Source organism: Pseudochaenichthys georgianus, chromosome 12 (assembly GCF_902827115.2).
Source record: "Pseudochaenichthys georgianus chromosome 12, fPseGeo1.2, whole genome shotgun sequence".
Lineage (NCBI taxonomy): Eukaryota > Metazoa > Chordata > Actinopteri > Perciformes > Channichthyidae > Pseudochaenichthys > Pseudochaenichthys georgianus.
In genome coordinates this window covers 1,813,770-1,841,670 of record NC_047514.1, presented here as the reverse complement: position 1 = coordinate 1,841,670, position 27,901 = coordinate 1,813,770, and the positions used below count along the sequence as shown (strand labels likewise).

Genomic DNA, 27,901 nt, shown 5'->3' with positions numbered 1-27,901 from the left:
CAGAAACAATGCCTGACATGTTTTGGACGTAATCTCGTCTTTGTTGACATTAGCAAGCCTCGCTAACACTCAGAGCTAACCTGTACTGGAGAGTACAGTATTGATGTGGTTTAGAACAGGATGGCGTTTTATCACAGCAGAATTTAACTTTATCTCCGGTAGAATTCTGATCAGGCATTAGCTCCGCCTCCTATTTTCTTTTTTTCCAAGCTAAGGACCCAAAATCCGCGTTTCTCTAACAGGGCTGCAACAGAGGGGTTTGAGGCACGGCTACAACGGGGGATCTGTTTGGTATTTTAAGCAACAAACTTCACAGACGGATGTTTTGTATAGGTATGGCCCTACAATATATGTTTCCAATATCGCAATAGGTCCACTTTAACAACGGTCTGTATATCCAAAGTATTTTCGGATTCCTTTGGTGATTGAATACATGCTACTGCTGCAGAGTGAAGAACGCATGTGTTAGTTGGCCAATGAGCGGCTGATTGGTGGCCATCAATGTGTGTCTGGGCCTTCAGTGTTGGTCTCATAGCAGTGCAAGGATGCAGGGAGAGTAATGGATGCACATGTAGATCCAACAGCTCTGATAGTTGGATAATATAAAAGTTCCAAAAAGTGCATTAAACAATATTTTGCGATGTATTGAATTGTAAAAGGTATCGTGTCGCCAGTGCTTGCCAATACAAAACCCTTTGAATTCAAATATGTATCACATGACCACTTGTATGTAAAAGGAGTCACAGAAAAGGGACACGTCACTGTTTTGGTTCACCCTCTCCAGTCTCATTTGCATTGGCAGCTAGCAGCAAACAATCTCTACAGCCTACCGTACACGACCTTCTAAGTTGCAATCAGCCGACGATCAAAGTTAGCGACTGGCGGTAAAACATAGCAGAGCTCAATCAAAGCTAAAGAGACTTCCCTCAGGAGTTTGTAGAGACCAGAAGCCGAGCTAAAAGAGGGTGAATATTGGACTTACAGGTGGACACAAACACAACGTTGCTCCATCTCTGCCGTAATATCGAACTGTTTGCCGACAGGTTTAACTTTCAAAGTTACGATATGTCGGTCTTTGCTGCCCCTCGAGTGAAGAAATGACATTACATCACATGTTAGACGCTTTTATCCAAAGCGACTTTTGTACTCAATACTGTGGGCAAGCCCCACAGGAGCCTTGAACCCTGATCCGAACACCAACGCACTAGACCACTGCGCCACAGGTTTAAATATGGAACATATGAAGCACAATAATCTTTCCGAACCAGACACTGCATCATGTAGCATCATTTAAAATGCCAAACTCCAACATGGTTGAAGAAAATATAATAATTGTAAAAAGTGATAACATAAAGATACCAGTAAAATAAAGTCTGATGTCCAAAGCAAATGTTGCTGAGAGAAAGTTCCCCGACTTCTGGGAAAACATTCTCTGACCTTTAACCTGCGCAATGTTGACAGTGAGGATAAGTCAGCTCTGTTTGAACATCAAACACACACACACACACACACACACACACACACACACACACACACACACACACACACACACACACACACACACACACACACACACACACACACACACACACACACACACACACACACACACACACACACACACACACACACACACACACACACACACACTGACTGACTAATAGGTGATGAGTTAACCGGCCTCTCAGTACCTCTCCTTATCAGTGAGGTCTTTTGGCTTCCCGCCGCTCAGACACAGCTCCACCAGGACACACACAGACAGAAAGATAATATTCTCTCATCAATAGATAGTATTGTAATCGTCGATTGATCGAAGGAAGGTTAAACGGACACACTGGCGAACCGCTCACCACCGTGTTTGTCTCTAAACGATCAACTCAAGTGATACAAATTGATCCGGTTTCCTGCTCCGAGAGATAAAACCCGCTCCGAGATCAAAGATCCAGAAGTGTCCGCCTTACCCGTGTTGCTATTTCTTCATTTGGTTTTCTCCTATTCTTTTATTCTGTGTATTTATTGATTCTTATTCTTAGTATGTTTCTGTCTTTATGTTTTCCTTCGACGTGCTTCTGTCTTCTCCGTTCCGTGTCTCCGTTAAAGGCTGTCATTTCACAATTGGATGCCATCCATCCAATCTGAAACATAATCCAATAACCGACGGGTTCGGCTAAATGAATCCAGTTATGTGGCACAATCAAATAGATTAGGATTCCCATCAAACCCATCGGTCGGTTGCACATCACTTTTTACTGCTTCGACCACCCAATCCGCAGGAAGTGAGCACGAGGGGGAAACACCAACAATGTCACCATCCAAAAATGAAGAGCGTAGTTATCTTGGTCATGTGTTGGTTTGGTTTGGACTGAGCAGCTCACGAGACGAGACAGATTTGATTCAAAATGTATTCTTGATTTAAAACAATTCCTATTAGAAAGGGATTCTGGATTCAAGGCATTTGGGTGGTGATTTTAGGATATACGCTAGTCTACAGTATGTACACTAATATAGGTGGTGTCGCAAATTATGATATATTAATAATAATAATACATTTATTTTGGGGGGCGCCTTTCATAACACCCAAGGACACCTTACAGCAGGGGTGTCAAACTCAATTTCATCGCGGGCCACATTAGCATTATGGTTGCACTCAAAGGGCCGGTTGTAACTATATAAAATATACATATTAAATATATAATATATATAAAATAATGTATTATATTACATTATTGACTCTGAATTGGATTATTATTGGATAACTTCGTAATTAACTACGTCTGAAAGCAGAAGTCCAGGGCAAATAATTGCAAGTCTCTTCAGTGCGCATGTCACAAAATGATTAAAAAAAAGATCTGTACAAAATTTGAAAATGTAAAACAATTTGAAATGTGGAAGAAAAAAGTCAAATTCTAAACAAAATTCATATTTGAGATGCATTGTGGGACATGTAGTGTATGGGCAACGCGCTTCTGCATGTTCGGCATGTAACCGTATAATAAACGTATTATAATCTTAGCAAGCTCTTGCGGGCCACATAAAATGAAGTTGCGGGCCGGTTTTGGCCCCCGGGCCTTGAGTTTGACACCCCTGCCTTACAGGGTTACAGATTTACAATTTACATTTTACCTTACAAATTAAAACAGTGGATTTGAACTGTGTCTAATATTATCGAATCTTTGTGTTATAAGACAAAACTAGGGCCATTTATTCATGAAAAACAAGCAATAATTAACACTTTTAACTAAAATGTCTTTAGTATTTCTTGATTTTCTCTCAAAATTAAGAAAAACAAGTTCTACGAAAAATAAAAATAATGTTCCTTTAATTTAATACAATTAGTAGTTACTGCTTTTTTCATTTTCTCGCCAATTTCAAGCATACATTCTTTACACTTTAAAACCTGTATTACGTCTGGATTGTAACGTAATTTCAGAATGACGCTTGACACACCTGGGGATACTTATCATTGGCAACGTCAACGTTCTTTGGTAGATTTTTTTTAATTCTAATTTTGACATTTTGAAGACAAACATCTGTTTAATTTCCCTCAACGCTAACTGCTAAAACACAAGCAATATCTCAACCACTTTCACAACACCCAAAACATTACGGGTGAAATCAGTGACATGTGTATCACAATCCAACCCAACATATATTCAGATATTATAACAAAACATTTAGCCGTTCAAACAGATCCTTCTGTTGCCTTACTGTGTTATTCATTTGCTATAATATTGAATATCAAAGTGTCCGTGTCGTTATTATTATCACCATGAGCCTTTGAGCTTCATCTTGTCTTTCTGTGTTGTATCATGTCAGCTCTCTCTCTCTCTCTCTCTCTCTCTCTCTCTCTCTCTCTCTCTCTCTCTCTCTCTCTCTCTCTCTCTCTCTCTCTCTCTCTCTCTCTCTCCCCCCCTCCTCTTCCAGGAACTAGTCCGGATCAGGTTCCTGCAGATCAATGGAGATCTGGGTCCGCACAGTTTACGTTATCGCTGCCAGTATTAATGCTCTTTTAATCTGCTCGGGATTACAGCCATCGATCCGCATAATCCATCCGGACGCACAGTGGAGCCCAAAACTGCTGTTTCACACACACACACACACACACACACACACACACACACACACACACACACACACACACACACACACACACACACACACACACACACACACACACACACACACACACACACACACACACACACACACACACACACACACACACACACACACATACCATGTATACATCACTTCAGGGGACATTACTGTACATTGATTTACATGCATTTCCTGGAGACTTATCCTAACCTTAACCATAACCAACACATGCCTTATCCTTAACCTTAATCTTACCCTTACCCTCATCCTAAACCTAACCAAGTCTTCACCCTAAAATTAATAATTCCCCTCATGTGGACCTCCATTTTGTCCCCATAAGGGAGGCGAGTCCCCACACGTGACTGTGTGAACAGATTTAGGTCCCCACAAGTATAGTAATGCTAGTCCACACACACACACACACACACACACACACACACACACACACACACACACACACACACACACACACACACACACACACACACACACACACACACACACACACACACACACACACACACACACACCCACCCACCCACACACATATATTTGATATAAACACACCGACACTGAGACAGAGAGACTGCAGAATAACAGAAAACAACAACAGAGAGTGCGTCCACTTCCTTGTTTGTGTTCTGTCTCAGGATCTGACCATCAGAGTATTGATCGGCTGGAGATACGCATCAGCACATTCACATGCAGAGAGCTGTTCAGGGAGGCACACACACATCACACCAGATACAAGGAGGGGACATTATGCATGTGTTTGGTATGTTTTTTAGTTTTTATAATAATAATATATATCTTTAAATTATTATTATTATTTTTAGAATATTGCCGGTTTGTCTAATCAATAACAACAATAAAAAACAGCAAATACAAAGATAGTAATATAAATATATAATGTATATATTAAATATATCACCGTGTAATAGTCAAATATCAATATATTAATAATCATAACATATCATAATAATCATACAAATATATAATATTAATAATAACAATACATTATAAATCATATATAGTAAATATATATTATTTAATATATAATATAAAAAAGTATGGATACATTTACTTGATTAAATTCAAAATTATTTATTGTTCTATTATTATATTTAATTTGTAACTTTTAGCTATTATTGTTTATGTTTTTAATTGAGAAAACAAATGCTATTGTACAGTATTATTATTGACAATAATAATACTGTACACACATACAGTATAACCTCTATAGGGTATTATTTGGGGGAAGATTTGATATTGAGAATTAGTTTCAAATAGATTTTGTATATTTCCTTTCTCAAACTCTCAACAATAATAACCATAATAGTCAAAATAATCCAAATGGAAAAGTTGAAATGTAGTTGTTTGTTTGTTTGCTTGCTATCCTCTCAGGTACACAGGAACTTGGTCAGACACAAGGTCAAAGCAGAGCTCTTATATAATTTTTGTCTTCCCCCATAAACCCTGCGCTGCTGACGGCTCCGTCCCGCCTGTCCTCGTCCATTACGCCTCCGGACAGAGTTATTTCAGCAGCACTGCGACACCAATACTAATGAACCCCAGAGAGAGGGGGGGGGGGGGGAACCAGAGAGCAATGACAGAACGAGTGTGAGAAAGACAATTCAAAAGGAAGAAGACACAACAACCAGAGCTAACTAACAACCCGCGACAGAGAATGAATGAATGGGATTAAGGAGGAGTGACGTCCAGTCGGCTCAGTCCGCTAAACGCTGTTCCACGAGCCTCGTATAAACATCGATGCATTAATCCCACGTATTGTTTGACATTCTCATAATGACAAAATGATCTACACGTCCTTTTCTAAACCCCAGCACGGCAACAACCAGATCCAGACTCCAGGTGCATTCTGGGTCGGCTCTGACCTATATTGCCGCGAGTCTCCACTATTGATTGGACCTGAGACACAAGCAAACACATAGTGCATCGTCTGACGTGTTTTATCGTTCATAATAAGCCACCTGACATGCATTATCATAACATCAAGAGGGTCCTGAAGTCACTACAGCCTTCTACACGTGAAGTAGAAAACAACATGCACTGAAAATAATAACGTCTGTGTGTTCATGTCATGTGAAACAGCATTCAGTGTGAGATGTGTGGAATTGGCCTTTTTATATTGTGTCAATTGAAATGAACAGAAAATAAGCAATAAAATCCTAATTTTGATAATTAAGAAAAATATCTACTAATAAATCATCCAAAATCAACCGTAAATTAATCAGGATGCAGATATTTACTTTTAATGATAGGCTACTTCATCGGACAGATTAATGCATTCCTTTAAAAGCATTGCGTTTGAAAGCTAGTCATGTTAGCTTCTGTGTTAGCACCTCCTGTCACTTTATAAATCTATTTACAAAGCTATTGTTCCTTTGGAGACTGCACATGGACATGTATTCTGTAGAGGGCTTTGAGGGGGTCTTAAAGACTGGATAAAGTGCTATTTAAGTACAGTCCATTTACTAAAAGATACCACGGTAAAAGGACCCAGTTGATTACTACTTCATCTGACAGATTAATGCATTGCGTTTGAAAGCTAGTCATGTTAGCTTCTGTGTTAGCACCTCCTGTCACTTTACCACAGGCGCTTTTTTGTATCTATTTACAAAGCTATTGTTCCTTTGGAGACTGCACATGGAGTTGGGAATGGACCAGATACAGATACAAATGGCAAACAGTGTTATACTTTATACTAAAGGGCGGCTGTGGCTGCGACGGAGTGCGGTCGTCTTTCAACCAGAAGGCTGTGGGTTCGATCCCAACCCGTGCAGCCAACATGTCGATGTATCCTTGGGCGAGATACTGAAGGTACACTGCTCTGTATGAATGGGTGAACGACATGTAGTCTGTAGAGCGCTTTGAGGGGTCTTAAAGACTGGATAAAGCGCTATTTAAGTACAGTCCATTTACTAAAAGATACCACGGTAAAAGGCCCCAGTTGATTAGTTGCTAAAATGCATACTCTTCCTAAAATGTTTTACATATTAAGTAGGAAAAAAATAGATTTAAATGGGTCTACGAATATGAACGAAACCTCAACAAACCCCTCTGTATATGAAACAAATAAGACACTACAGTACAAAAAGGGCAATACATGAAATATTTGTATCGTCTGAAAGAAGTACTGCAGTGATTTAGTAATTCACTTTAATACATATTTAGAGAGAAGGACTCTTTTAACAATATCACTTTGGTGAGATATTAACAGGAATGCTCTGTTTTGTACAGTATGGTGTGTATCCTCTGTGCGGTGTGTATTCTCTGTGTGGTGTGTATCCTCTGTATGGTGTGTATCCTCTGTATGGTGTGTATCCTCTGTGAGGTGTGTATTCTCTGTGTGGTGTGTATCCTCTGTATGGTGTGTATCCTCTGTGAGGTGTGTATTCTCTGTACAGTATGGTGTGTATTCTCTGTGTGGTGTGTATCCTCTGTGCGGTGTGTATTCGGTGTGTATCCTCTGTGTGGTGTGTATCCTCTGTATGGTGTGTATCCTCTGTGCGGTGTGTATTCGGTGTGTATCCTCTGTATGGTGTGTATCCTCTGTATGGTGTGCATCCTCTGTGCGGTGTGTATTCGGTGTGTATCCTCTGTGCGGTGTGTATTCGGTGTGTATCCTCTGTGCGGTGTGTATTCGGTGTGCATCCTCTGTGTGCTGCGCCTCGATAGGCTCAGAGTCCAGGTGTCACGTTTGATTTGACCGTTGTAATAAAGCGGCGACAGGACCATTTTCTCCCCTGAACCCAAGAGCCGCTCAGTCGGCCCCGGCAACACTTTCCCCACTCCAACACCGCGGGGCGATGTAATTGAGGTGGACAGACTTAACGAAAAATCACTACGCTATTCCACTGATTTTCTTTTTGGGAGCCACAATCAAGGTCGTAAAGAGTCTGAGCGCACGAGGCTGATGTTTGGAGTTTGCAGGTTTCATAAAGAGCTTGCTGCGAGGCTGATGAATTTGACGCGGTCAGAGTTTCTATCTGATTTCCGGACTTAGCATTTACAACTAGCCTGGTCCCACTCCCAGGGCCTCGCATACTGACACCTGGGCACCTTCAACTAACTTCAATATTAACTTTTCGGTGTCATTGTTAGAGCAACAGACGATTATAAAGAACCAGAAAGCCCAATATATCGTGGGAGTTAGTTTTGGTGGATGGGTCTAAAAACCACAGGGCGTTGGTTCCCCCACGGGGACTAGTGTTTGTGTGACACCAACATTCTAGTTATTTTTACATATACTTGAAATAGTTGCTCTGCGGCAGTTTTACTCGCGATTGAGAAACGGCCGCTATGTACGTGACACTACATTACTGAGTTAATTACTACAAAATATAATCAAGAAATAGTTTATCATGTATTATTAAAGGTTAAGATACAATTGTATTGATCGTATGGTGAATTTCACAAGCTACCCAGCCAGCAGTAAGTAATGTAATTTAAATCAGCTCCTCCACTTCAGCTCTCAGAAGCAGAAAGAAAGTATGTAAGCATTGTGGCTTTCCAGATCGCCATGATGTAAAATTAATTCTTGCGTCCAGGAGGTGAGATGAAAATGAAAAAGAATAGCCGTCTGTGTGCGCCTAATCGTTTGTTTGCGTACCGTTTAGCTTCTCATGCACTGATTCGCTAAGCTGAACAGCCAATCAGAGTGATTTATTTTGCCGACAGCTCCGCGATTCGACATGTTGAATCGGGAGCGGAAGGTGTCGGCACGGTCGAAAAGACACGATGGTGCGGGACACACCAATCTGAGTAGGGCGACAGGACGCTCATCGACGGCCCTCGACATCTATCGAGGGCTGAAATCGGCTTGGTGTGTAAGGACCTTAAGACAGCCTGAGGCTTCTGGAGATACATTTCCTTTGTATTGTAAAAAGCCAAACAAAGCCAGACGATAAGCGTGTTAGCAGTGGTGCCAGCTCAACTCGTGCATGTTGTACAGTAGGTAGCATTCAAATAAAAGCCATCCAAAGAGATGCTGCCGTGTGGAATGTAGTTTTTCCCTTTGCAAAATAAGTGCTTTTGTTTTGTTTACGAAAAGCTCGATGATAGATGTTGACTAAATTCCCTGTGTTCCCTCCAGAGTGAGATTCTCTCCCACAAACCCCCCCCCCCCTTCCGTAACATAATGACACCACTAGTATACACTACAGTATAACACTTGCGTTTCTATTGGCTAGCGCTCCGACACATTGTATGTGATAGCGAGCCAGCTGACCAATCAGAGCAGACTGGGCTCTGGTTTCAGACAGAGGGTGAAAATAGGTGCTTGTATGAACAAAATAAAGAGCGTTTTGAACATTAAAGCATGGAGACATGTCCGAGACACAATGTATGTCGTCCTCCATTACGTCTACTTCAATATACAATGTTTTCCACATAGGCCTATTTGCAGTAATTCCGCCCAACATGTGTTAACGGACTTTGTCATGTCTCAGTTTCCAGCCTCCAAAACTGCTGTCGACAGGCTCGGACAGAGATATCAGTGTCTGTAAAATCTTCTCACGCTGACACACAAACAAAGATCAGAAGTCTCCCCTCAGCAACCTCAAATCCATTATTACCGATCAATAGCAGCCTGTGAATATGCAGCAGGTCGGAGCGGAAACCCTGAAAACTGACACAAAATTTATTCCCACAGTCTGGAACTGACACACACACACACACACCCACACACACACACACACACACACACACACACACACACACACACACACACACACACACACACACACACACACACACACACACACACACACACACACACACACACACACACACACACACACACACACACACACACACACACACACCCTAATCCTAAACCTAACCAAGTCTTCACCCTAAAATTAATGATCCCTCTCATGGGGACCTCCATTTTGTCCCCATAAGGGAGGCCAGTCCCCACACCTGACTATGTAAACAGATTTAGGTCCCCACAAGTATAGTAATGCAAGGACACACACACACGCACACACACACACACACACACACACACACACACACACACGCACACGCACACGCACACACACACACACACTACTGGTAGTCTGTGTCATAAAGCAGGATATGGCTCGTCAATAATGCACAAGTGTCTGTCTTGCAGCAGGATGCGTAAAATGGAAAATATTTAGGTTCAGTCGCTCAGATTTTCAGCACAATTTCACTCTAAGTGGACCCTTATCATTCTGCTCTGAATGACTGCAAGTCAGGTGGTATTCTGTATTCTTGCAAACATCGACAAATCCCTCGTAAAAAACAGCAATGAAGTGAGTATTGTGTGTATCCTCAGCTTCATTAGCGTGAGTATTGTGTGTATCCTCAGCGTGAGTATTGTGTGAGTATTGTGTGTATCCTCAGCTTCATGAGCGTGAGTATTGTGTGTATCCTCAGCTTCATTAGCGTGAGTATTGTGTGTATCCTCAGCGTGAGTATTGTGTGTATCCTCAGCTTCATGAGCGTGAGTATTGTGCGTATCCTCAGCTTCATTAGCGTGAGTATTGTGTGTATCCTCAGCGTGAGTATTGTGTGTATCCTCAGCTTCATGAGCGTGAGTATTGTGCGTATCCTCAGCTTCATGAGCGTGAGTATTGTGCGTATCCTCAGCTTCATTAGCGTGAGTATTGTGTGTATCCTCAGCTTCATTAGCGTGAGTATTGTGTGTATCCTCAGCTTCATGAGCGTGAGTATTGTGTGTATCCTCAGCTTCATTAGCGTGAGTATTGTGTGTATCCTCAGCGTGAGTATTGTGTGTATCCTCAGCTTCATGAGCGTGAGTATTGTGTGTATCCTCAGCGTGAGTATTGTGTGTATCCTCAGCTTCATTAGCGTGAGTATTGTGTGTATCCTCAGCTTCATTAGCGTGAGTATTGTGTGTATCCTCAGCTTCATTAGCGTGAGTATTGTGTGTATCCTCAGCTTCATGAGCGTGAGTATTGTGTGTATCCTCAGCTTCATTAGCGTGATGTATTGTGTGTATCCTCAGCTTTATTAGCGTGAGTATTGTGTGTATCCTCGGCTTCATGAGCGTGAGTATTGTGTGTATCCTCAGCTTCATTAGCGTGAGTATTGTGTGTATCTCAGCTTCATAGCGTGAGTATTGTGTGTATCCTCAGCTTCATGAGCGTGAGTATTGTGTGTATCCTCAGCTTCATTAGCGTGAGTATTGTGTGTATCCTCAGCTTCATTAGCGTGAGTATTGTGTGTATCATCAGCGTGAGTATTGTGTGTATCCTCAGCTTCATTAGCGTGAGTATTGTGTGTATCCTCAGCTTCATGAGCGTGAGTATTGTGTGTATCCTCAGCTTCATTAGCGTGAGTATTGTGTGTATCCTCAGCTTCATTAGCGTGAGTATTGTGTGTATCCTCAGCTTCATGAGCGTGAGTATTGTGTGTATCCTCAGCTTCATTAGCGTGAGTATTGTGTGTATCCTCAGCTTCATTAGCGTGAGTATTGTGTGTATCCTCAGCTTCATTAGCGTGAGTATTGTGTGTATCCTCAGCTTCATGAGCGTGAGTATTGTGTGTATCCTCAGCTTCATTAGCGTGAGTATTGTGTGTATCCTCAGCTTCATGAGCGTGAGTATTGTGTGTATCCTCAGCTTCATGAGCGTGAGTATTGTGTGTATCCTCAGCTTCATGAGCGTGAGTATTGTGTGTATCCTCAGCTTCATAGCGTGAGTATTGTGTGTATCCTCAGCTTCATTAGCGTGAGTATTGTGTGTATCCTCAGCTTCATTAGCGTGAGTATTGTGCGTATCCTCAGCTTCATTAGCGTGAGTATTGTGCGTATCCTCAGCTTCATGAGCGTGAGTATTGTGTGTATCCTCAGCTTCATTAGCGTGAGTATTGTGTGTATCCTCAGCTTCATTAGCGTGAGTATTGTGTGTATCCTCAGCTTCATTAGCGTGAGTATTGTGTGTATCCTCAGCTTCATGAGCGTGAGTATTGTGTGTATCCTCAGCTTCATGAGCGTGAGTATTGTGTGTATCCTCAGCTTCATTAGCGTGAGTATTGTGTGTATCCTCAGCTTCATTAGCGTGAGTATTGTGTGTATCCTCAGCTTCATTAGCGTGAGTATTGTGTGTATCCTCAGCTTCATTAGCGTGAGTATTGTGTGTATCCTCAGCTTCATTAGCGTGAGTATTGTGTGTATCCTCAGCTTCATGAGCGTGAGTATTGTGTGTATCCTCAGCTTCATTAGGGCGTGTAGTTAGTTGTGTGTATCCTCAGCTTCATGAGCGTGAGTATTGTGTGTATCCTCAGCTTCATTAGCGTGAGTATTGTGTGTATCCTCAGCGTGAGTATTGTGTGTATCCTCAGCTTCATTGGCGTGAGTATTGTGTATATCCTCAGCTTCATGAGCGTGAGTATTGTGTGTATCCTCAGCTTCATGAGCGTGAGTATTGTGTGTATCCTCAGCTTCATGAGCGTGAGTATTGTGTGTATCCTCAGCTTCATGAGCGTGAGTATTGTGTGTATCATCAGCTTCATTAGCGTGAGTATTGTGTGTATCCTCAGCGTGAGGTAGTGTGTGTAATCCTCAGCTTCATTAGCGTGAGTATTGTGTGTATCCTCAGCGTGAGTATTGTGTGTATCCTCAGCTTCATTAGCGTGAGTATTGTGTGTATCCTCAGCTTCATTAGCGTGAGTATTGTGTGTATCCTCAGCGTGAGTATTGTGTGTATCCTCAGCTTCATTAGCGTGAGTATTGTGTGTATCCTCAGCTTCATTAGCGTGAGTATTGTGTGTATCCTCAGCTTCAATTAGCGTGAGTATTGGTGTGTATCCTCAGTGTTGAGTATTGGTGTGTATCCTCAGCTATCAATTGGCCGTGAGTATTGTGTGTATCCTCAGCTTCAATGAGCGTGAGTATTGTGTGTATCCTCAGCTTCAATTAAGCGTGAGTATTGTGTGTAATCCTCAGCTTCGATTAGCGTGAGTATGTGTGTGTATCCTCATGAGCGTGAGTAATTGTGTGTATCAGCAGCTTCATGAGCGTGAGTATTGTTGTGTATGCCTCAGCTTCAATGAGCGTGGAGTATTGTGGTGGTATCCTCAGCTTCATGAGCTGTGAGTATTGTGTGTATCCTCAGCTTCATGAGCGTGAGTATTGTGTGTATCCTCAGCTTCATTAGCGTGAGTATTGTGTGTATCCTCAGTGTGAGTATTGTGTGTATCCTCAGCTTCATTGGCGTGAGTATTGTGTGTATCCTCAGCTTCATGAGCGTGAGTATTGTGTGTATCCTCAGCTTCATGAGCGTGAGTATTGTGGTATCCTCAGCTTCAGTGAGCGTGAGTATTGTGTGTATCCTCAGCATAGCTGAGTATTGTGTGTATCCTCAGCGTGATATGTGTGTGTATCCTCAGCTTCATTAGCGTGAGTATTGTGTGTATCCTCAGCGTGAGTATTGTGTGTATCCTCAGCTTCATTAGCGTGAGTATTGTGTGTATCCTCAGCTTCATTAGCGTGAGTATTGTGTGTATCCTCAGTGTGAGTATTGTGTGTATCCTCAGCTTCATTAGGCGTGAGTATTGTTGTGTATCCTCAGCTTCATTAGCGTGAGTATTGTGTGTATCCTCAGTGTGAGTATTGTGTGATCCTCAGCTCATTGAGGGAGTATTGTGTATCCTCAGCTTCATGAGCGTGAGTATTGTGTGTATCCTCAGCTTCATGAGCGTGAGTATTGTGTGTATCCTCAGCTTCATGAGCGTGAGTATTGTGTGTATCCTCAGCTTCATGAGCGTGAGTATTGTGTGTATCCTCAGCTTCATGAGCGTGAGTATTGTGTGTATCCTCAGCTTCATGAGCGTGAGTATTGTGTGTATCCTCAGCTTCATGAGCGTGAGTATTGTGTGTATCCTCAGCTTCATGAGCGTGAGTATTGTGTGTATCCTCAGCTTCATGAGCGTGAGTATTGTGTGTATCCTCAGCTTCATTAGCGTGAGTATTGTGTGTATCCTCAGCTTCATTAGCGTCCAAAAAGCCTTTCAGCAGCTATACCTGCATCATTTGCATATGGAGGCTTTGATGTGTTAATTTGTATTGATAGATTTTTAGGAGAAATTGCAAGAAGGCAAAGTGAAAGTGTTATTAAGCGCTAGAAGTATACATTATACAGAATGAACCATGTCAAATTTCCCCTATTTCCTGTCGTTTGGAATGACTATGTGTCATATTTCTGTCGCAGTTTTTATACAAACTATTCCAAACTGATTTGAGCATTGTTGTATCATCCTCCAAGCAAAGAATGGTCTCTCCCCCCTCTCTCCCTATCCTCCCTCCCTCCATTTTGCCTGGTTAACCCGGCTCGAGGTGAAGAAGAAGTGAAGTGAGCAGACCGAGGCGGGTCACGCAGAGATTCCCATCAATAATTCATCAGGCCGTTGCTGCCTCTGCTCTTGTGTTCAATTCCCCCGACGACCACATAATACCTCCCCCCAAAAGAGAGGCAGAAGCAGGTCCAAGGAAGGACAGCGATGGCTGGACCAAGAGAAATAATCCAAATGAAGAAGGAGGAGAAGCTCCAGGGAAACATTTAAACAGAAATATGTGTTTTTTTTGTCATATAATCAAAAATATAACTAACAGAAGTGAATCGCTTCGATTGAAGGTGGATTTTCTTTTTAAAAAACGCTCAAAAAAGCCATCTTTGGGAACTCAATACAGAAAGCGCAAGTGCTATCATGTCTTTTCCATTTCAGAGGAATTTATAATGCTTTGTTTTGCAGGGAAATATGAATCAATTATTCATTTCTTATTGGAAACATTATTCCCCGGGGTTGTGTTCACTGACAGGTGTTATTTGGGATGTATTCGTTGGAAGTGTAACACTGTGTCTCTATCTTTTCTATAACAAGTACCAACAAGCATACATCTCTCAAGGATACTTCTTTAGTGCAGAATTTACAAACAAAGCATTTCTTAAATCAGTGTATCATTTAAAGTGCTGAGAAATTCACTCATGGATTATGTGTCTGGATAGTTCCTTGTACTGCTTCTAACAAAGAGAGCACTTTAAAGCTACATGCTTTTATCATGAAATACTCTTTTTTGATTTGAAACGTACGGTGGCCGAAAGGCGCTAACACGCTACAAAACATGCTATTCAAAACACAGGAAGATTACAAAACATCTTCAACAACTTGACAACACGTATAATCTAAGCATCAAGAAAACAGTCACCAACCTTTTTATTAAGTTGAGAACTGGAAACTAACCTCACATGATTGCAGATCTCCTATAGGCTAAGCTAGCTAACGTAGCTAACGTAGCTAACCTAGTCATTTCAAATTATGAAACAGCGACCATTGGCCAACTTTATAACTGATCGTATTCAAACAATTACCCTGACGTAGAACACTGCGAATATTACCGAAAGAGAGTGTGTGAGGACGGGCAGTGGAGCAGACCCCTAAATATGTCACCAATATTTTAAAACCACAACAAATTGAAATACCTCTCGTATAATAAGAAAAACTGTAGAAGCTAAAACTGGTACTTTTTGCTTTGAATAAAAAAGGATAGTAAATGATAGAAGGAAAACAGATTTGAAAGAAATAGAGATAGATAGATAGATGGATGGATGGATGGATGGATGGATAGATAGATAGATAGATAGATAGATAGATAGATAGATAGATAGATAGATAGATAGATAGATAGATGGATGGGTAGATAGATAGATAGATAAATAGATAGATAGATGGATGGATGGATGGATAGATAGATAGATAGATAGATGGATGGATGGATGGATGGATAGATAGATAGATAGATAGATGGATGGATGGATGGATGGATAGATAGATAGATAGATAGATAGATAGATGGATGGATGGATGGATGGATAGATAGATAGATAGATAGATAGATGGATGGATGGATGGATGGATGGATAGATAGATAGATAGATAGATGGATGGATGGATGGATGGATGGATAGATAGATAGATAGGTAGGTAGGTAGATAGGTAGGTAGATAGATAGATGGATACATAGATAGATAGATAGACAGATAGATAGATAGATAGATAGATAGATAGATAGATAGATAGATAGATAGTGTGAATGTACAGAACAACTATGTGGATAATATAAGAGTGAAAGAATATCCACAAATCACCCCGTCCCTCACAATCCCCCATGCTGCTCCCCCACCTCCTCTCTGCCGGTCTCAGGGTGGGGGGGGGGGGATATTTGCTCCATCTATTGTCTGAGTGTTGCAGCTCTGACCTTTGACCTCTGCTCTATTGCTTGCTTGTAGGGTTGTTGATCTAAGCTTTGAGGCTCTGTGTTCATACAGTCACTTTAAAGTCACCGCGGAGAGACGAGAGAGCGATGAGATGAGCAAAGCGTTACGCCGGAGTCGAGAAATACTGCATGGAGTGTCTTCACACGAGCGTTAGCATGTGTTAGCATGTGCTAGCGCTGGAACCAGTAGACAATATTAACTGATTCTCTGTGCAACCACAGAAAGCCAATTACAGTTGCCAGGTCAAGCATAGAGAAAGACTTGAACACAGAGGCTCATAAGGCCTCTCCACTGATTCCAGTGTTGTTTTTGATAGCTAACAAGCTAGCCACACGTCCTACAGGTATGGTTTACTGCAGGTAGTACTTCCTGTCTGTTTGTGTTCAGTTAGGCTAAGCATGTTTTTCTCCTTATGTTGTTTTGTAAAAATGCCCAGAAAAAACAATGTGTATGGGATTAATCGTATCATTATAATGGCAGGTAGGTAACTATGCGTTATTGCCTTTCAAACAAAACAGTAGTTCAATTCAACAATCGACAAAACAAAGAAAATGAAAACCACAACAGACTGACTTTTTATGTCGATCTTTTTCAACTAAGAGTTATCTTTTTCTTTGCTTCTTGTGTTCCCTTTTGTTCATATGTAAGATGTCTACAAAGCTGCTGACATTTTAGAACCTAAGCTTGACCTCAGTGTGCAGACTAGTTTCCAAATGTTTCCATTTTAGAAGCTGAGCTAGGCTCAACACAGCAAGCTTCTACGAATCAAACTGGGCTTTGATCAGTAGAATGTTTCTCATACTGGCGGCTTAAGAAGATACAGCGAGTTCATCGCTTTCTAATTCTTTTAATTATTAAATACAAGCGAACAGAGAGTTGTTGTGTATTCCTTAATGCAAGAAATAAACACAATTATTTTGTTATCCGTGACCAAAACTCAGGTAGCCTCTGTAACTATTGGGACTAGATTATATTAAATTAGACTAGATACTATATTGGTCCGAAATTCAGATGGCGTTTTGTGTACATAGCATTGCACATAAGTAAAACATATAATAAAAACATATAACATACAAATATATGTTACAGTGTCCATAGAATACAACATATACAAATACATTTGAGTATTAAATACATAAAAGAGAGTTGTTGTGTATCCCTTAATGCAAGACATTATCAAAATGATATTGGTTATTGGTAACCAAAACCCAGTTAGCCTATTGGGACTAGATTATTTTAAATTAGATGTATTGGTCCGAAATTGAGAAGGCGTTTTGTTAAAGCGGCATGTTTACATAGCATTGCACATTAGTTAAAATATAGATATGTTGCAGTGGCTATAGAGCACAACATATACAAATAAATACGAGTACCCAATCCTAATGATTTCAGATTGGTTTGTAGATATTGGGCCTTTTGTCAACGAGTAAACAGTGTCAGCCAGCGGCAGACAGCTCCATCAGACAGCAGAGTTTCAGTGTTTCAGCACGCTGACATTTCACAACACGCCGTGTGATCTGAGCGGTCCCTGCTCTCTCTCCGCCGTCCCTCCTGTCCTTTTCTATTAGCATATAACGGCAAATAGCCCTGGATCTCAGAGGACCCCCTAATGAAATAACAGTCACATCCTGCAGAGATAATCTCCTCCACATTAGCATGAGCACACATTTAAAAATATGAGTCTGCTCCGGACCGAATCCACCGGCAGAATCTGGGCTAATTAAATGCAAAAGACCAATCAATGCGTTTGGAGTCAGGTGTCGTCGCTGAGTTTGGATCTCCGTTAATTGGATGAAATGAAAAGAATACATCACTGATTTGCAGTGTTTATTCAAAGACTGCTCGGACACTTTACGGTTCATTTACACCATAAAACCACAGCAAATATGAGAATGCTGAGCAGATATTGAGAGGGAATATTGGAATCTGATGCAGCTAACGAATATAGGAAAATGCACCAGGAAGTTAACGTCATAATAAAATAACGTCTCTGAAAACTCACTAAAAATACACTTTGATCATCTGTCATATTATCATATCATATCGGTTTATAAAAATGAATGATACAAATATTGTTTACATATTTTACAATAATGTAAGAATATTATATTTGCACAAGAGAATTTGTGTCGTTCAGTGTTTAAATTCAAGGAAATAAGGAAGATAATGTAAGTGTTATCATTATTAGTAAAAGTTATTCTGAGTACAAATAAAGAGTTCATAAAGTGTAAAGTAAGTAAGTACTCAAAGCTTAGTATAATACATTATTGAATGTCTTATAAGTAAATAACCTAAATGTACATTGTTATTATTACATTTGTACAGCATTTAAGATTTTATATTTCTACATATTCTCATTTTCACATATGTTTTGTGACATAAAGTATGTTTTATTCCAAAGATCGACCCTTCACCCTTCGATGCATACGTGGGTCTTTTTGACCCGGTGAGCTGGTGTTCTTGAAGTATCTTTGTAATTACATTTTTTTATCATTTCATATTCCAGCTATTCCTCAAAAAACATGTTTTGGATATCATGCCATTCTAATGTTACATTTACATTTTAAGACATTTTAGTTTTTGTATTTCTACCCCAAGCTTCCATAAGTGGGTCAAAAATGACCCGCATGCATTTCCTATGGGATCCTATGGGAAAACGATTTTTTTCAAAATGTAAAAAAAATGTCTAAAATGATAAATACGTGAACAATTCAATATAAAAATAATTCTAGTGTGAACCAAAATATAATACTAAATATTATACAAGTGATTTCTCTTAACCAAAATGACAAAAATGGCATAAAAACACATATTATTCTAATACGGGTCCTTTTTGACCCACTTATGGAAGTAGTCACTCGTGCATCGAAGGGTTAAGTAAACGCAACACGACCTTTCCTAAAATAACAGAAAATGAAAACCATGAAATTAGAAAACAGCTTTGTTTTAAGCTTCATGATAAGGATAATTAAACGTGCAATCTAATTATAGATAATTGGGTTTAAGAGAGTTAAAACCCTTCTGTTTCGCCAATAATGTATAAAATGCATTGTTTTTCAATATTAAAATATTACATCTTTTCAAATTCCCGCATTTCACACGGCAATAATCAAATGTGAAACCTGTACGATTTGAGTCTAGATTAAATATATACATATATGTGTACATTATTAACCCTTTGTCTGTAATGTTGACATTCATTATGTATTTGTATCTTTAGAGTCCAATAAATGTAAATCTGAAATAACTGCACATCTGTGATGATCTGGTGAAGAACACATGGTCGTTTTTAAAACAGATGTTCGGCCCAACATGAGGAGCATTGGGATGTGTGCACATTAAACCTCTTGTGAATACTATGTAGCGATTAAATACTGAAGTTTTTCTGAATGCATGAACTAAAATGATGATAACGACACACTGAGACAAAATCATTTTAAAGTCTATGATATTTTAAAATATCCCCTGGCAGCTTCAGGCTGAAGTTAGAAATATACTGTTGGAGTTCTTTCATTGAATTGTATGTGTTCGTAAAGGTGGCATCACACAAGATTCAGAAGTATTAGAATTGTATGACATAATATGACATGTGTCGCTTTAAGGTGAACACGATACACTCCACGTGTTCGTTATGGATTATTTTAACGGTTAGGCGAATGAGAAATTGTCATTTTGATTATTTTGAACAGGAAACATTCAGGCAGGTTCCAAAAGTCAATTTCACATATTCTGTGTAATTCACAACACTATTTTTTAAAAATCTTTTCACAGTGGTTTTGTCACTGCATCTCCTGTTTTATTTGAGTATTGAGTTTGTCATTATGAGAGGTGATACTAAATGTATTTGAACCTATGTGTTTATTTATACCTGTAAACACAAATGAAGACAGAAAAAAACAAAACAAATCGAACTGAATTCATCTTTTTTATTTGACCGATTTTACACCAAAAACTGCTTTAAAAACACACTTAAGGAAAATGTGAAGCCTTCAGTTATTTTTCACTTTTATATTTAGTTGATCTTGTTTAAAAAAACATACTTTACATGTTAAATGGGACTCTCAATTTATTATAATTATTACACATGTTGTAGCTTAAAACCAACAAAGAGCATTTACTGTATACGTTTTGGTTGGTTTCTGAAATAGCCAATATGACTCAATTTAGTTTTACATATTACCCAATACGTATTATTTATCAATACATTAATACACTTTCTTTTGCAAAAGTGAAATTCCAACATGCAATAGTGATTTCTGGATTACATAATGTACATTCACCATTAAAAACACGTCTGTTAAATGCATTTAATGTTATCTAATCTTACTATAAATTCCCCACAGGTATATACTAGCCCCGACAGAAGCATTAAACTATAGTCATGTTTCTATATATTCCCGAACAACTCGATGTAATCCAGCCTGCTGCTGCTGACAGACAATAGAGGCTGATGTTGGGACAGAAAGCAGGTCCCTCACTAGAGGGGGCCCCAGACCCACTGATGTTCAAACCCTCTTCTGACCATCACTTCAAACCCCACAGTCACACTAAACTCTGTCTGCCGTGCTGTATCAGACCTGCTGCTTAAATAACCTTTAAGACGAAGAAAGGAACACCAGCAGCTGATTATAGGAAACAAGTAACTCAAATAAAAAGCATTAAATATAACTCAGAATAAATATTTTCACTCCTTGTTTTAAAATTAAGATTTTGTCTGTAAAGGTTGACTGGTTTCCAAATAGTATGCACACGTTTTAAATATAAATATAAGCACTGCCTTTGTCCCTTCGCTTTGATCGGTATTAGTGGGCCTTTTTATTTGAAGCATTCATTTGGGTACAATTTAAAGCTGATGCCTAGTCTGCTGAAAGAGTGTTTTCCCTCCAACATGCAGGGCCAGGAGACAGATAAGTCTGGGCTGCTGCACATCGCAGAGACTGTTGGAGGGAAATCCCGTGACCTTGTCGTTTCCTATCGATCCCTTTTTGTTATTGATCAATAATGGTAATCATAACACGAGTGATTCTAAATAAATTCCATTCATCTATATGGGCGCACAGGGGAAAAGAGCCACGAGGAAACACCAAAACAAAGCCAGCAAAATATAAAATAATTTTGAATTGAATTTAGAATTCCTCCTGTTGTCCGGGCGCACAAAGCAAACCAACCCAGCAGCATGGCCCGGGTTTGTTGTCCTCTTACCTGCCAGTCTGAGCGCCGACATCCTCTGGAACTCGGGCTCCTGCAGCCACTTCCACATCCTCCGGAAGGTCTCCCGGCCTGACTTTAGTTTACTCCAGGGTTTGGGGTTCCTCAGGAGGTCCGATAGGGTCCCCTGGGAGCGGCACAGCACCCTCTGGGCGAAGATGGCCTGGGGGATGCTGTACCGTTTCAGCTCCGCGGTGATCCTCTGCGCCACCTCCTTGGTGTTGATTTCCTCCAGCTGCCCCGAGCTGTTCACCCCCTGCACCTCCGAGGAGGAGGGAGGTCTTTCCCTGGACACCAACACGGGCCCATGGGATGGAGACTGGAGGTGGGGGTGGGGGTGGTGGCCAACCGAGGAAACGACCGGGTGCCCCGGGTGGTGCATCCCGTTCAGGTGCGGCATCATCCCGGCCGTCGGGCCGCCGAGGCCCCGGTGCTGGTGGGGGTCCCCTCTGAGCATGGAGGCGGTGTGGTGCGCCTCGAAGTTCAGCATCTTATCGTGGCCTCCGTGCGTCGTAATGCCGTAGTTGTGAAGCCCCTGCTGGGTGTTGTGTATGGAGCCCAGGCCGTTACCGAGCACCGGGGAGAGGCTCTGACCCATCCCGGACATGTGGTCCTTGTGGTAGGGGCTGTACAGGTTGTTCATCCCCGGCAGCCCCCGGTCGTCCCGCATCAGGGTGAAGCTCCCGCTCACGTTCCCGGAGAGCCGCTGGTGGTGTTGATGGTGGTGATGGTGGAACTTGTCGGACACGGTGGAGATGGGGGGCAGCGGCTGCAGCGGGGTTAAGGTGGTGTATGTCCCACTCATCCCCATCCCGGGAGAGGACGTGTCGCAGGGCACGCTCATGGCGTGGTGCAGCGGCAGCGACAGCTCCGGACGGTAGTCCCCGTTACCGTCCAGCATGCTGGCCATGCCGGACACCATGGCGGAGCGAGAGGCCAGGTCCTGGTGGATCCGCAGGGCTGCCGCCGCCGCCCCGTGGCCCCCTGATGAGCGGCCGTGGTGCGGGCTGTGGCCGCTCATCAGCTCCACATCAGGGAGGACGGAGCTCACGGACACCCCGCCATGCAGGCTGCCGATGCCGTCCATCGTCATGTCCGTGTTCATGGCATAGGCGTCTAGGTCCTTGGCCAGACATCTATAGGCGTTAGTATAGGCAGTCTTCATTCATCTGTCCTCTCTGTCCATCGGGTCGAGCGGAATTAGTCTCCTTCTTCCCCTCCTTTCTCTCCCTGCTTCTCCCCCTTTCTCTCGCTGCTTCTCCCCTGATGCTCCGGGATGGGTCAGTAGCCGTATTCCCCCTTTATCTTCACTTCCTCGGTTGTTTCCCCGTCCTCCTAAGGCCTCTCCAGCTCGGTGTGTGTGTGTATTTCCCCCAGTTGGTGAACATTTGTTTAAAAAAAATAAAATGTTATTATCTCGATCGTACGGGCCTGAGCGTCGGTTCCCCCATGTCCAGCCTCTCCTCCTCCTGCGTTACTCTGGTGCTCAGACGGGAGCTGTCCACGGTCCCCTTGCACACCGCGCAACCCAACCTGCTGCGGGAGGGGGAGAGGGGGGCGGGGTCAGAGCGAGGGGCGTTACCTGCCTGACTGACAGATCAGCCGACCAATCAGATGGACCGGTGTGGCGCGTGGAGCTGCTCTACGGGGTTTGCACACCAAATCATTTTTGCATTTAAAGGATGCTTGAAGCAGGCTGGAAGAAGAACTCCGATTTTGTTCTTACGCAAAAGTAGGAATACTACATTTTAAAAGTACTTGAAAGTAAAACACATGCATTCAAAATCTTACTCATTGAAAAGTTAAAAAGTATAAAATATATTTAAAATAGCAAAAGTGAAAGTACTCATTGACACATTTTAGAATCACATATAATACATTACTGGATTGTGATTGATGTGTTCATCACAGCCGGTTACTACGGTTACTGCTGCTGGACACCATAAGCAATATATCTCCTATCTTCATCACAAGACCAAGTTTGCAAAGTTGTTTCTTAAATTAAAAGGATCAAAGTGCTCAGAAAAAGACACTTTTAACACCCACGACTCCCTGTCTTCTGAGTCTGCTGATGAAGAGCACGAGATCTCACAGAAAGCATCTGAACGGTCACTAGCTGCACCGTGTCATGAGGCTGTTTTATTCTGTCTCTTCAAACCGTGTACACAGACATGGTACTTACTCCAGCTGAATGTCACGTTGAACGAAAGTCCTGCCGACTTCAGGGGAAATGGTTGTTAAATGGTGTCAGCACCGTGTCTTTGTGGCGAGTGGGTGATCTTCATATTGCTCTGATTGTGGAAAGGATTAAAGTGAGGATGCTGGGTTTCTCCTCTCATCTCATCACCTGCTGCCTCTGATTGCTCAGATAAAGGAAGGTGACAGGAAATAACAAAGTAAAGGGGACGACAAAACAATTATTATTCCTCACAAAGCAGCCACATCACAGAATACTAACATCTCTCCATCAGTTTTTAAGTTTGAATTCTTGTTCTATAAATCCTTTCTGATATTTCCCACATAAGCATATACGCTTAAAGAGTCAAACTAGCACAGCCTTAAGCTATATGACAGGATATGAATTATGTAACATGAAATGACAGAATCGTTTATTTAGAAAATACCATACTGCACGAGTAAAAGTAGGATTTAAGAGATTTATTAAGGTTTTTTATCATGGGATCGTCGCAGTTTAAGGAGAATGTATTGATAAGGAATTACAGAGACCTTGGATCAGAACTCGCCTTGTTTTGTTCTGTCTTATTTCCACACATTGAGAAACGAGTAGATATTCGTGAGTGGTTGTTAAGTTATTAAATATCTGTCTTAAATGTTCGGAAGTCGTTTCTGTTTTTATAAGCTTCGAGAGGTTTGTCTATTAAAATAAGTTGTGTAAAATGGTTTGAGAGGCGTCTCACGTGACAGACATGCAGTAAACATACTGCAAAAGACCATCGAAACTACAAAGCGATGCAAAACAGATGCAATGGTTATTAAAAGGGGGAAAACAACCGGAAGGAAATCACGAACGGATGCAATATAACCCAAAACAGTCACACAATGATTTCAAAAACCAACAAAAGATGTCCCTAAAGAGACACAGATGGAGTGTGTTAGTGTGAGAAGGTTGTGGGGCCTTTTGCATGCATGAGCCCAATGTGTTTTCACACAATTTAAAGCCATGTGATGCGATAATATGACGCCCTGTGCATCGACATTGAACGCAGCACGAACAGACGAGCAGTAAAACAGTGAGTGAGTGCAGTTAGGACAGATGTGTGCAGCCGTGCAGCTCAGAGTGCTGGGTGCAGACGGATGCAGTGTGTGTGTGTGTGTGTGTGTGTGTGTGTGTGTGTGTGTGTGTGTGTGTGTGTGTGTGTGTGTGTGTGTGTGTGTGTGTGTGTGTGTGTGTGTGTGTGTGTGTGTGTGTGTGTGTGTGTGTGTGTGTGTGTGTGTGTGTGTGTGTGTGTGTGTGTGTGTGTGTGTGTGTGTGTGTGTGTGATCGACAGTCTCTGGGTGGAGTGATGAGCGTGGGAGCTGCATTGAAAGAGCATTATGGCCTGTAGCTGGTTCACTTTACAATTCATTACACTCCCAAGGACAAAGGACTGCTATATAACCCTGTCTGCCTCGCTCTCTGTCTCTCTCTCCCTCTGATCCATCATCATAACATAACAACAGTCGAGACAAAAGCAGAAAGAAACACACACACACACACACACACACACACACACTTATTTCATATTACATTACTAACAGTTATACCTCCTTTTTCACGGTGACCGATGATAAAAGACATCTGTAAGGGAACTCCGAGAGTACAGACCTCAGATTAAGCTGTTTCTATGAATGAAAAACGATGCGTGTGTCCACCCTGTCAACGCATATGCTCGAAAATGGAATAGTATCTTCCTTTGCCCACGTTACACCCTTTCCCCGAGTCTCAGGGTTATCAGGCCAGTCGTCTTTCCGTAGTCCTGCTGAAAGACAGCAACAGCCGTGTTTTTGTAGGCCGACCCAAAATGTAGCATCACAAGGGTTTCCTCGATAAAAAGCGATGGGTTCTTCCCAGGGGCGGACTGGGACTAATCAGCCCGGGACTCTCGACCGGCCCGCCTCGGTACCGCCGGCCCACCTCGGTACTGCAAGTAAATACCGCTAGTAAATTGTCAACGGGGCGGGGCTAGTGACTTATCCGACCGGCCCACCTCGTCCGACCGGCCCACTTCAGTACCGGCCCATTGGGATTTGTCCCGAACGTCCCCAGTCTACACATGGATATAATCTCCATATTAACACCACTTAATTATTTAAATGCAACCTCCAGAAGTGACAGCTATAAGGCTTTAAAGAAACCACCGCTAAGCTAACGGTGGCTAATGTTCGCCGTGAGAGAAGCCCAGCAACCGTTGTTGTTAAGACGAGCATCAGACATTTACCAGTGAGAAATATATTTGATGTCCAAATGTAAGAATCTCTTCAGCTTGTGTGAACCACAGACCTTCTTTCAGGGTCGTTCAAAGAACAATTGACTTCGAGATGACGGGACCAGGAAGTCATCGAATGCTAACTCATTTCTTGGTTTTAGGTCAGCAGACTTTGCAAGGCTAAACGAATGTGTGATTTGAGGCAGCACTTTTTGAAAAGAAATACAGAAAGATAAACCTTTATTGATTCACTCAACATGCGCACACAGTTAAGTCATACAGATTCAAACACACACCGTTATATATGCTGGGTCACCAGTTCACTCGCGTATTTCTTCAGTCCGATTGGAACGTGAACCGGCAACCCTGTGGTCCGAAGTCCAAGCCCTGCAGACTGAACCACTGACCTCAGGTCCAAACTAATCGTACCACACAGGTCCCTCCTTCTGTTGCCCCGGTTTCTATAATCTGTGCCAGAGTCTCCATTCTCTGTATTTCTTTGTCACTGTGAGAAAATACTTTCAAGTCCCAAAAATCACCGGATGCTTTAAGTCGTTAGACTGTTGATAACATTTAAAAAGAAATGAACGTTGTGTGAAAATCTGCACATTTGCGGACGTTCAGTTGTTGCTTGCATTTCCGCATCACAATACAGTAATTTATTTAGTAATAATCGGTACTATTTAAAGGGGGAAAAGCTTCTTTAAACGCAAGTAAACATTAATTTACGACGTGTTTATTGCTGGAAACTCACACATTGAATCGTAAACGAGCCTGGGGCCAAATGTAACAGCTTCACATGTTCAGCTCACCTGCTGTGCACTTTGAGGTTATTCAATAGCACTTATTTACAATACATTCATGGGATGTTAGCCAATAGGACACCGTCTAAATCGTCCCTACCAAATTGTACATGTTACCAAAGCACTAATAGCAGGAAAGAAGGTGCCGGAGACGGTGAAGACGAGGTGGGGAGGAGGAGCAGGACGGCTACTTGGGCAGATGTTGCTTTGTTTAAAGACTGTTGTGTAATTAAGGACAGAAGAACAGAAGCCTGACCCATTTTCTCCTTTTGATCAGCTGTCAGAGAGACAGGGGGGGGGGGGGGGGGGGGGAGGGGGCGAGGGGGGGTCTTCTGCTGAGGGACAACCTGTCCCGTCGGTCCGTTTCCTCCTAAAACTTGTTTGGATGAAAGAAGCCAATTTGAGAAGCTGCTGCCATTATGTTCAGAAGGAGGGATCCCTAAGGTTGGAGGGAATAAGGGCGGAGGAAAGATGGCAGTGAGGAAGTGAGGAAAACTTATCTCCACGGTTTGAAGAGTTTTATAATCAGAATTCCTCTTTTAGTACCACAGCCGGACATTTAGGGCGTTACAGCACAAGTGGAACAGCAGGTGAAAAAGGCATGCAATAATTAAGCCGACTTGTTGACTAAGAAAAGCAAACGTAAAAATGAAGATACATTATATATATATAATTATATATGTATATATCATATTAGAGACATTATCAGAATTATCTTTTGCACATAAAAGCAATTTTTTTTCCGCACAGTATTGCAAAAAAAACGGTCGATACACATTGAAGGTGTTTTTGCACAAAGGAAGAGAGGGGTACGATGTCGTGGAGGAAGAGAGGAAGACCAGAGGGGAGAGGAGGTACGGGAGGAGAGGAGGTGAAAAAGGAAGAAGAGATAAAGAAAGATAGAAGGACAAGGTGGATGTGGTGGGGGAGATGAGGGGTGAAGTAATGGAGGGGGGATGGAGGGAAGCTTTAGGGGGGGTGGGTGGCTGTAAAGGAGCAGCTGCAGGGGGAGGAGGAGGAGGAGGAGGAGGAGGAGGAGGAGGAGGAGGAGGAGGAGGAGGAGGAGGAGGAGGAGGAA

At 42.0% G+C, this 27,901-nt stretch overlaps 1 protein-coding gene across 2 annotated transcripts in view; it reads right to left on the bottom strand.

Moving 5' to 3' along the window:
• The window catches only part of onecut2 (one cut homeobox 2), a 44,744-nt gene extending 21,687 nt beyond the window's left edge, over positions 1-23,057 (bottom strand). For both annotated transcript variants that reach the window (XM_034096042.1, XM_034096043.1), the window contains exon 1: positions 21,588-23,057. In XM_034096042.1, the coding sequence (XP_033951933.1) occupies positions 21,588-22,758 (1,171 nt within the window). In that variant the 5' untranslated portion in view covers positions 22,759-23,057. The remainder of the gene's footprint in view (positions 1-21,587) is intronic.
• Between the last annotated feature and the right edge of the window lie 4,844 nt (positions 23,058-27,901).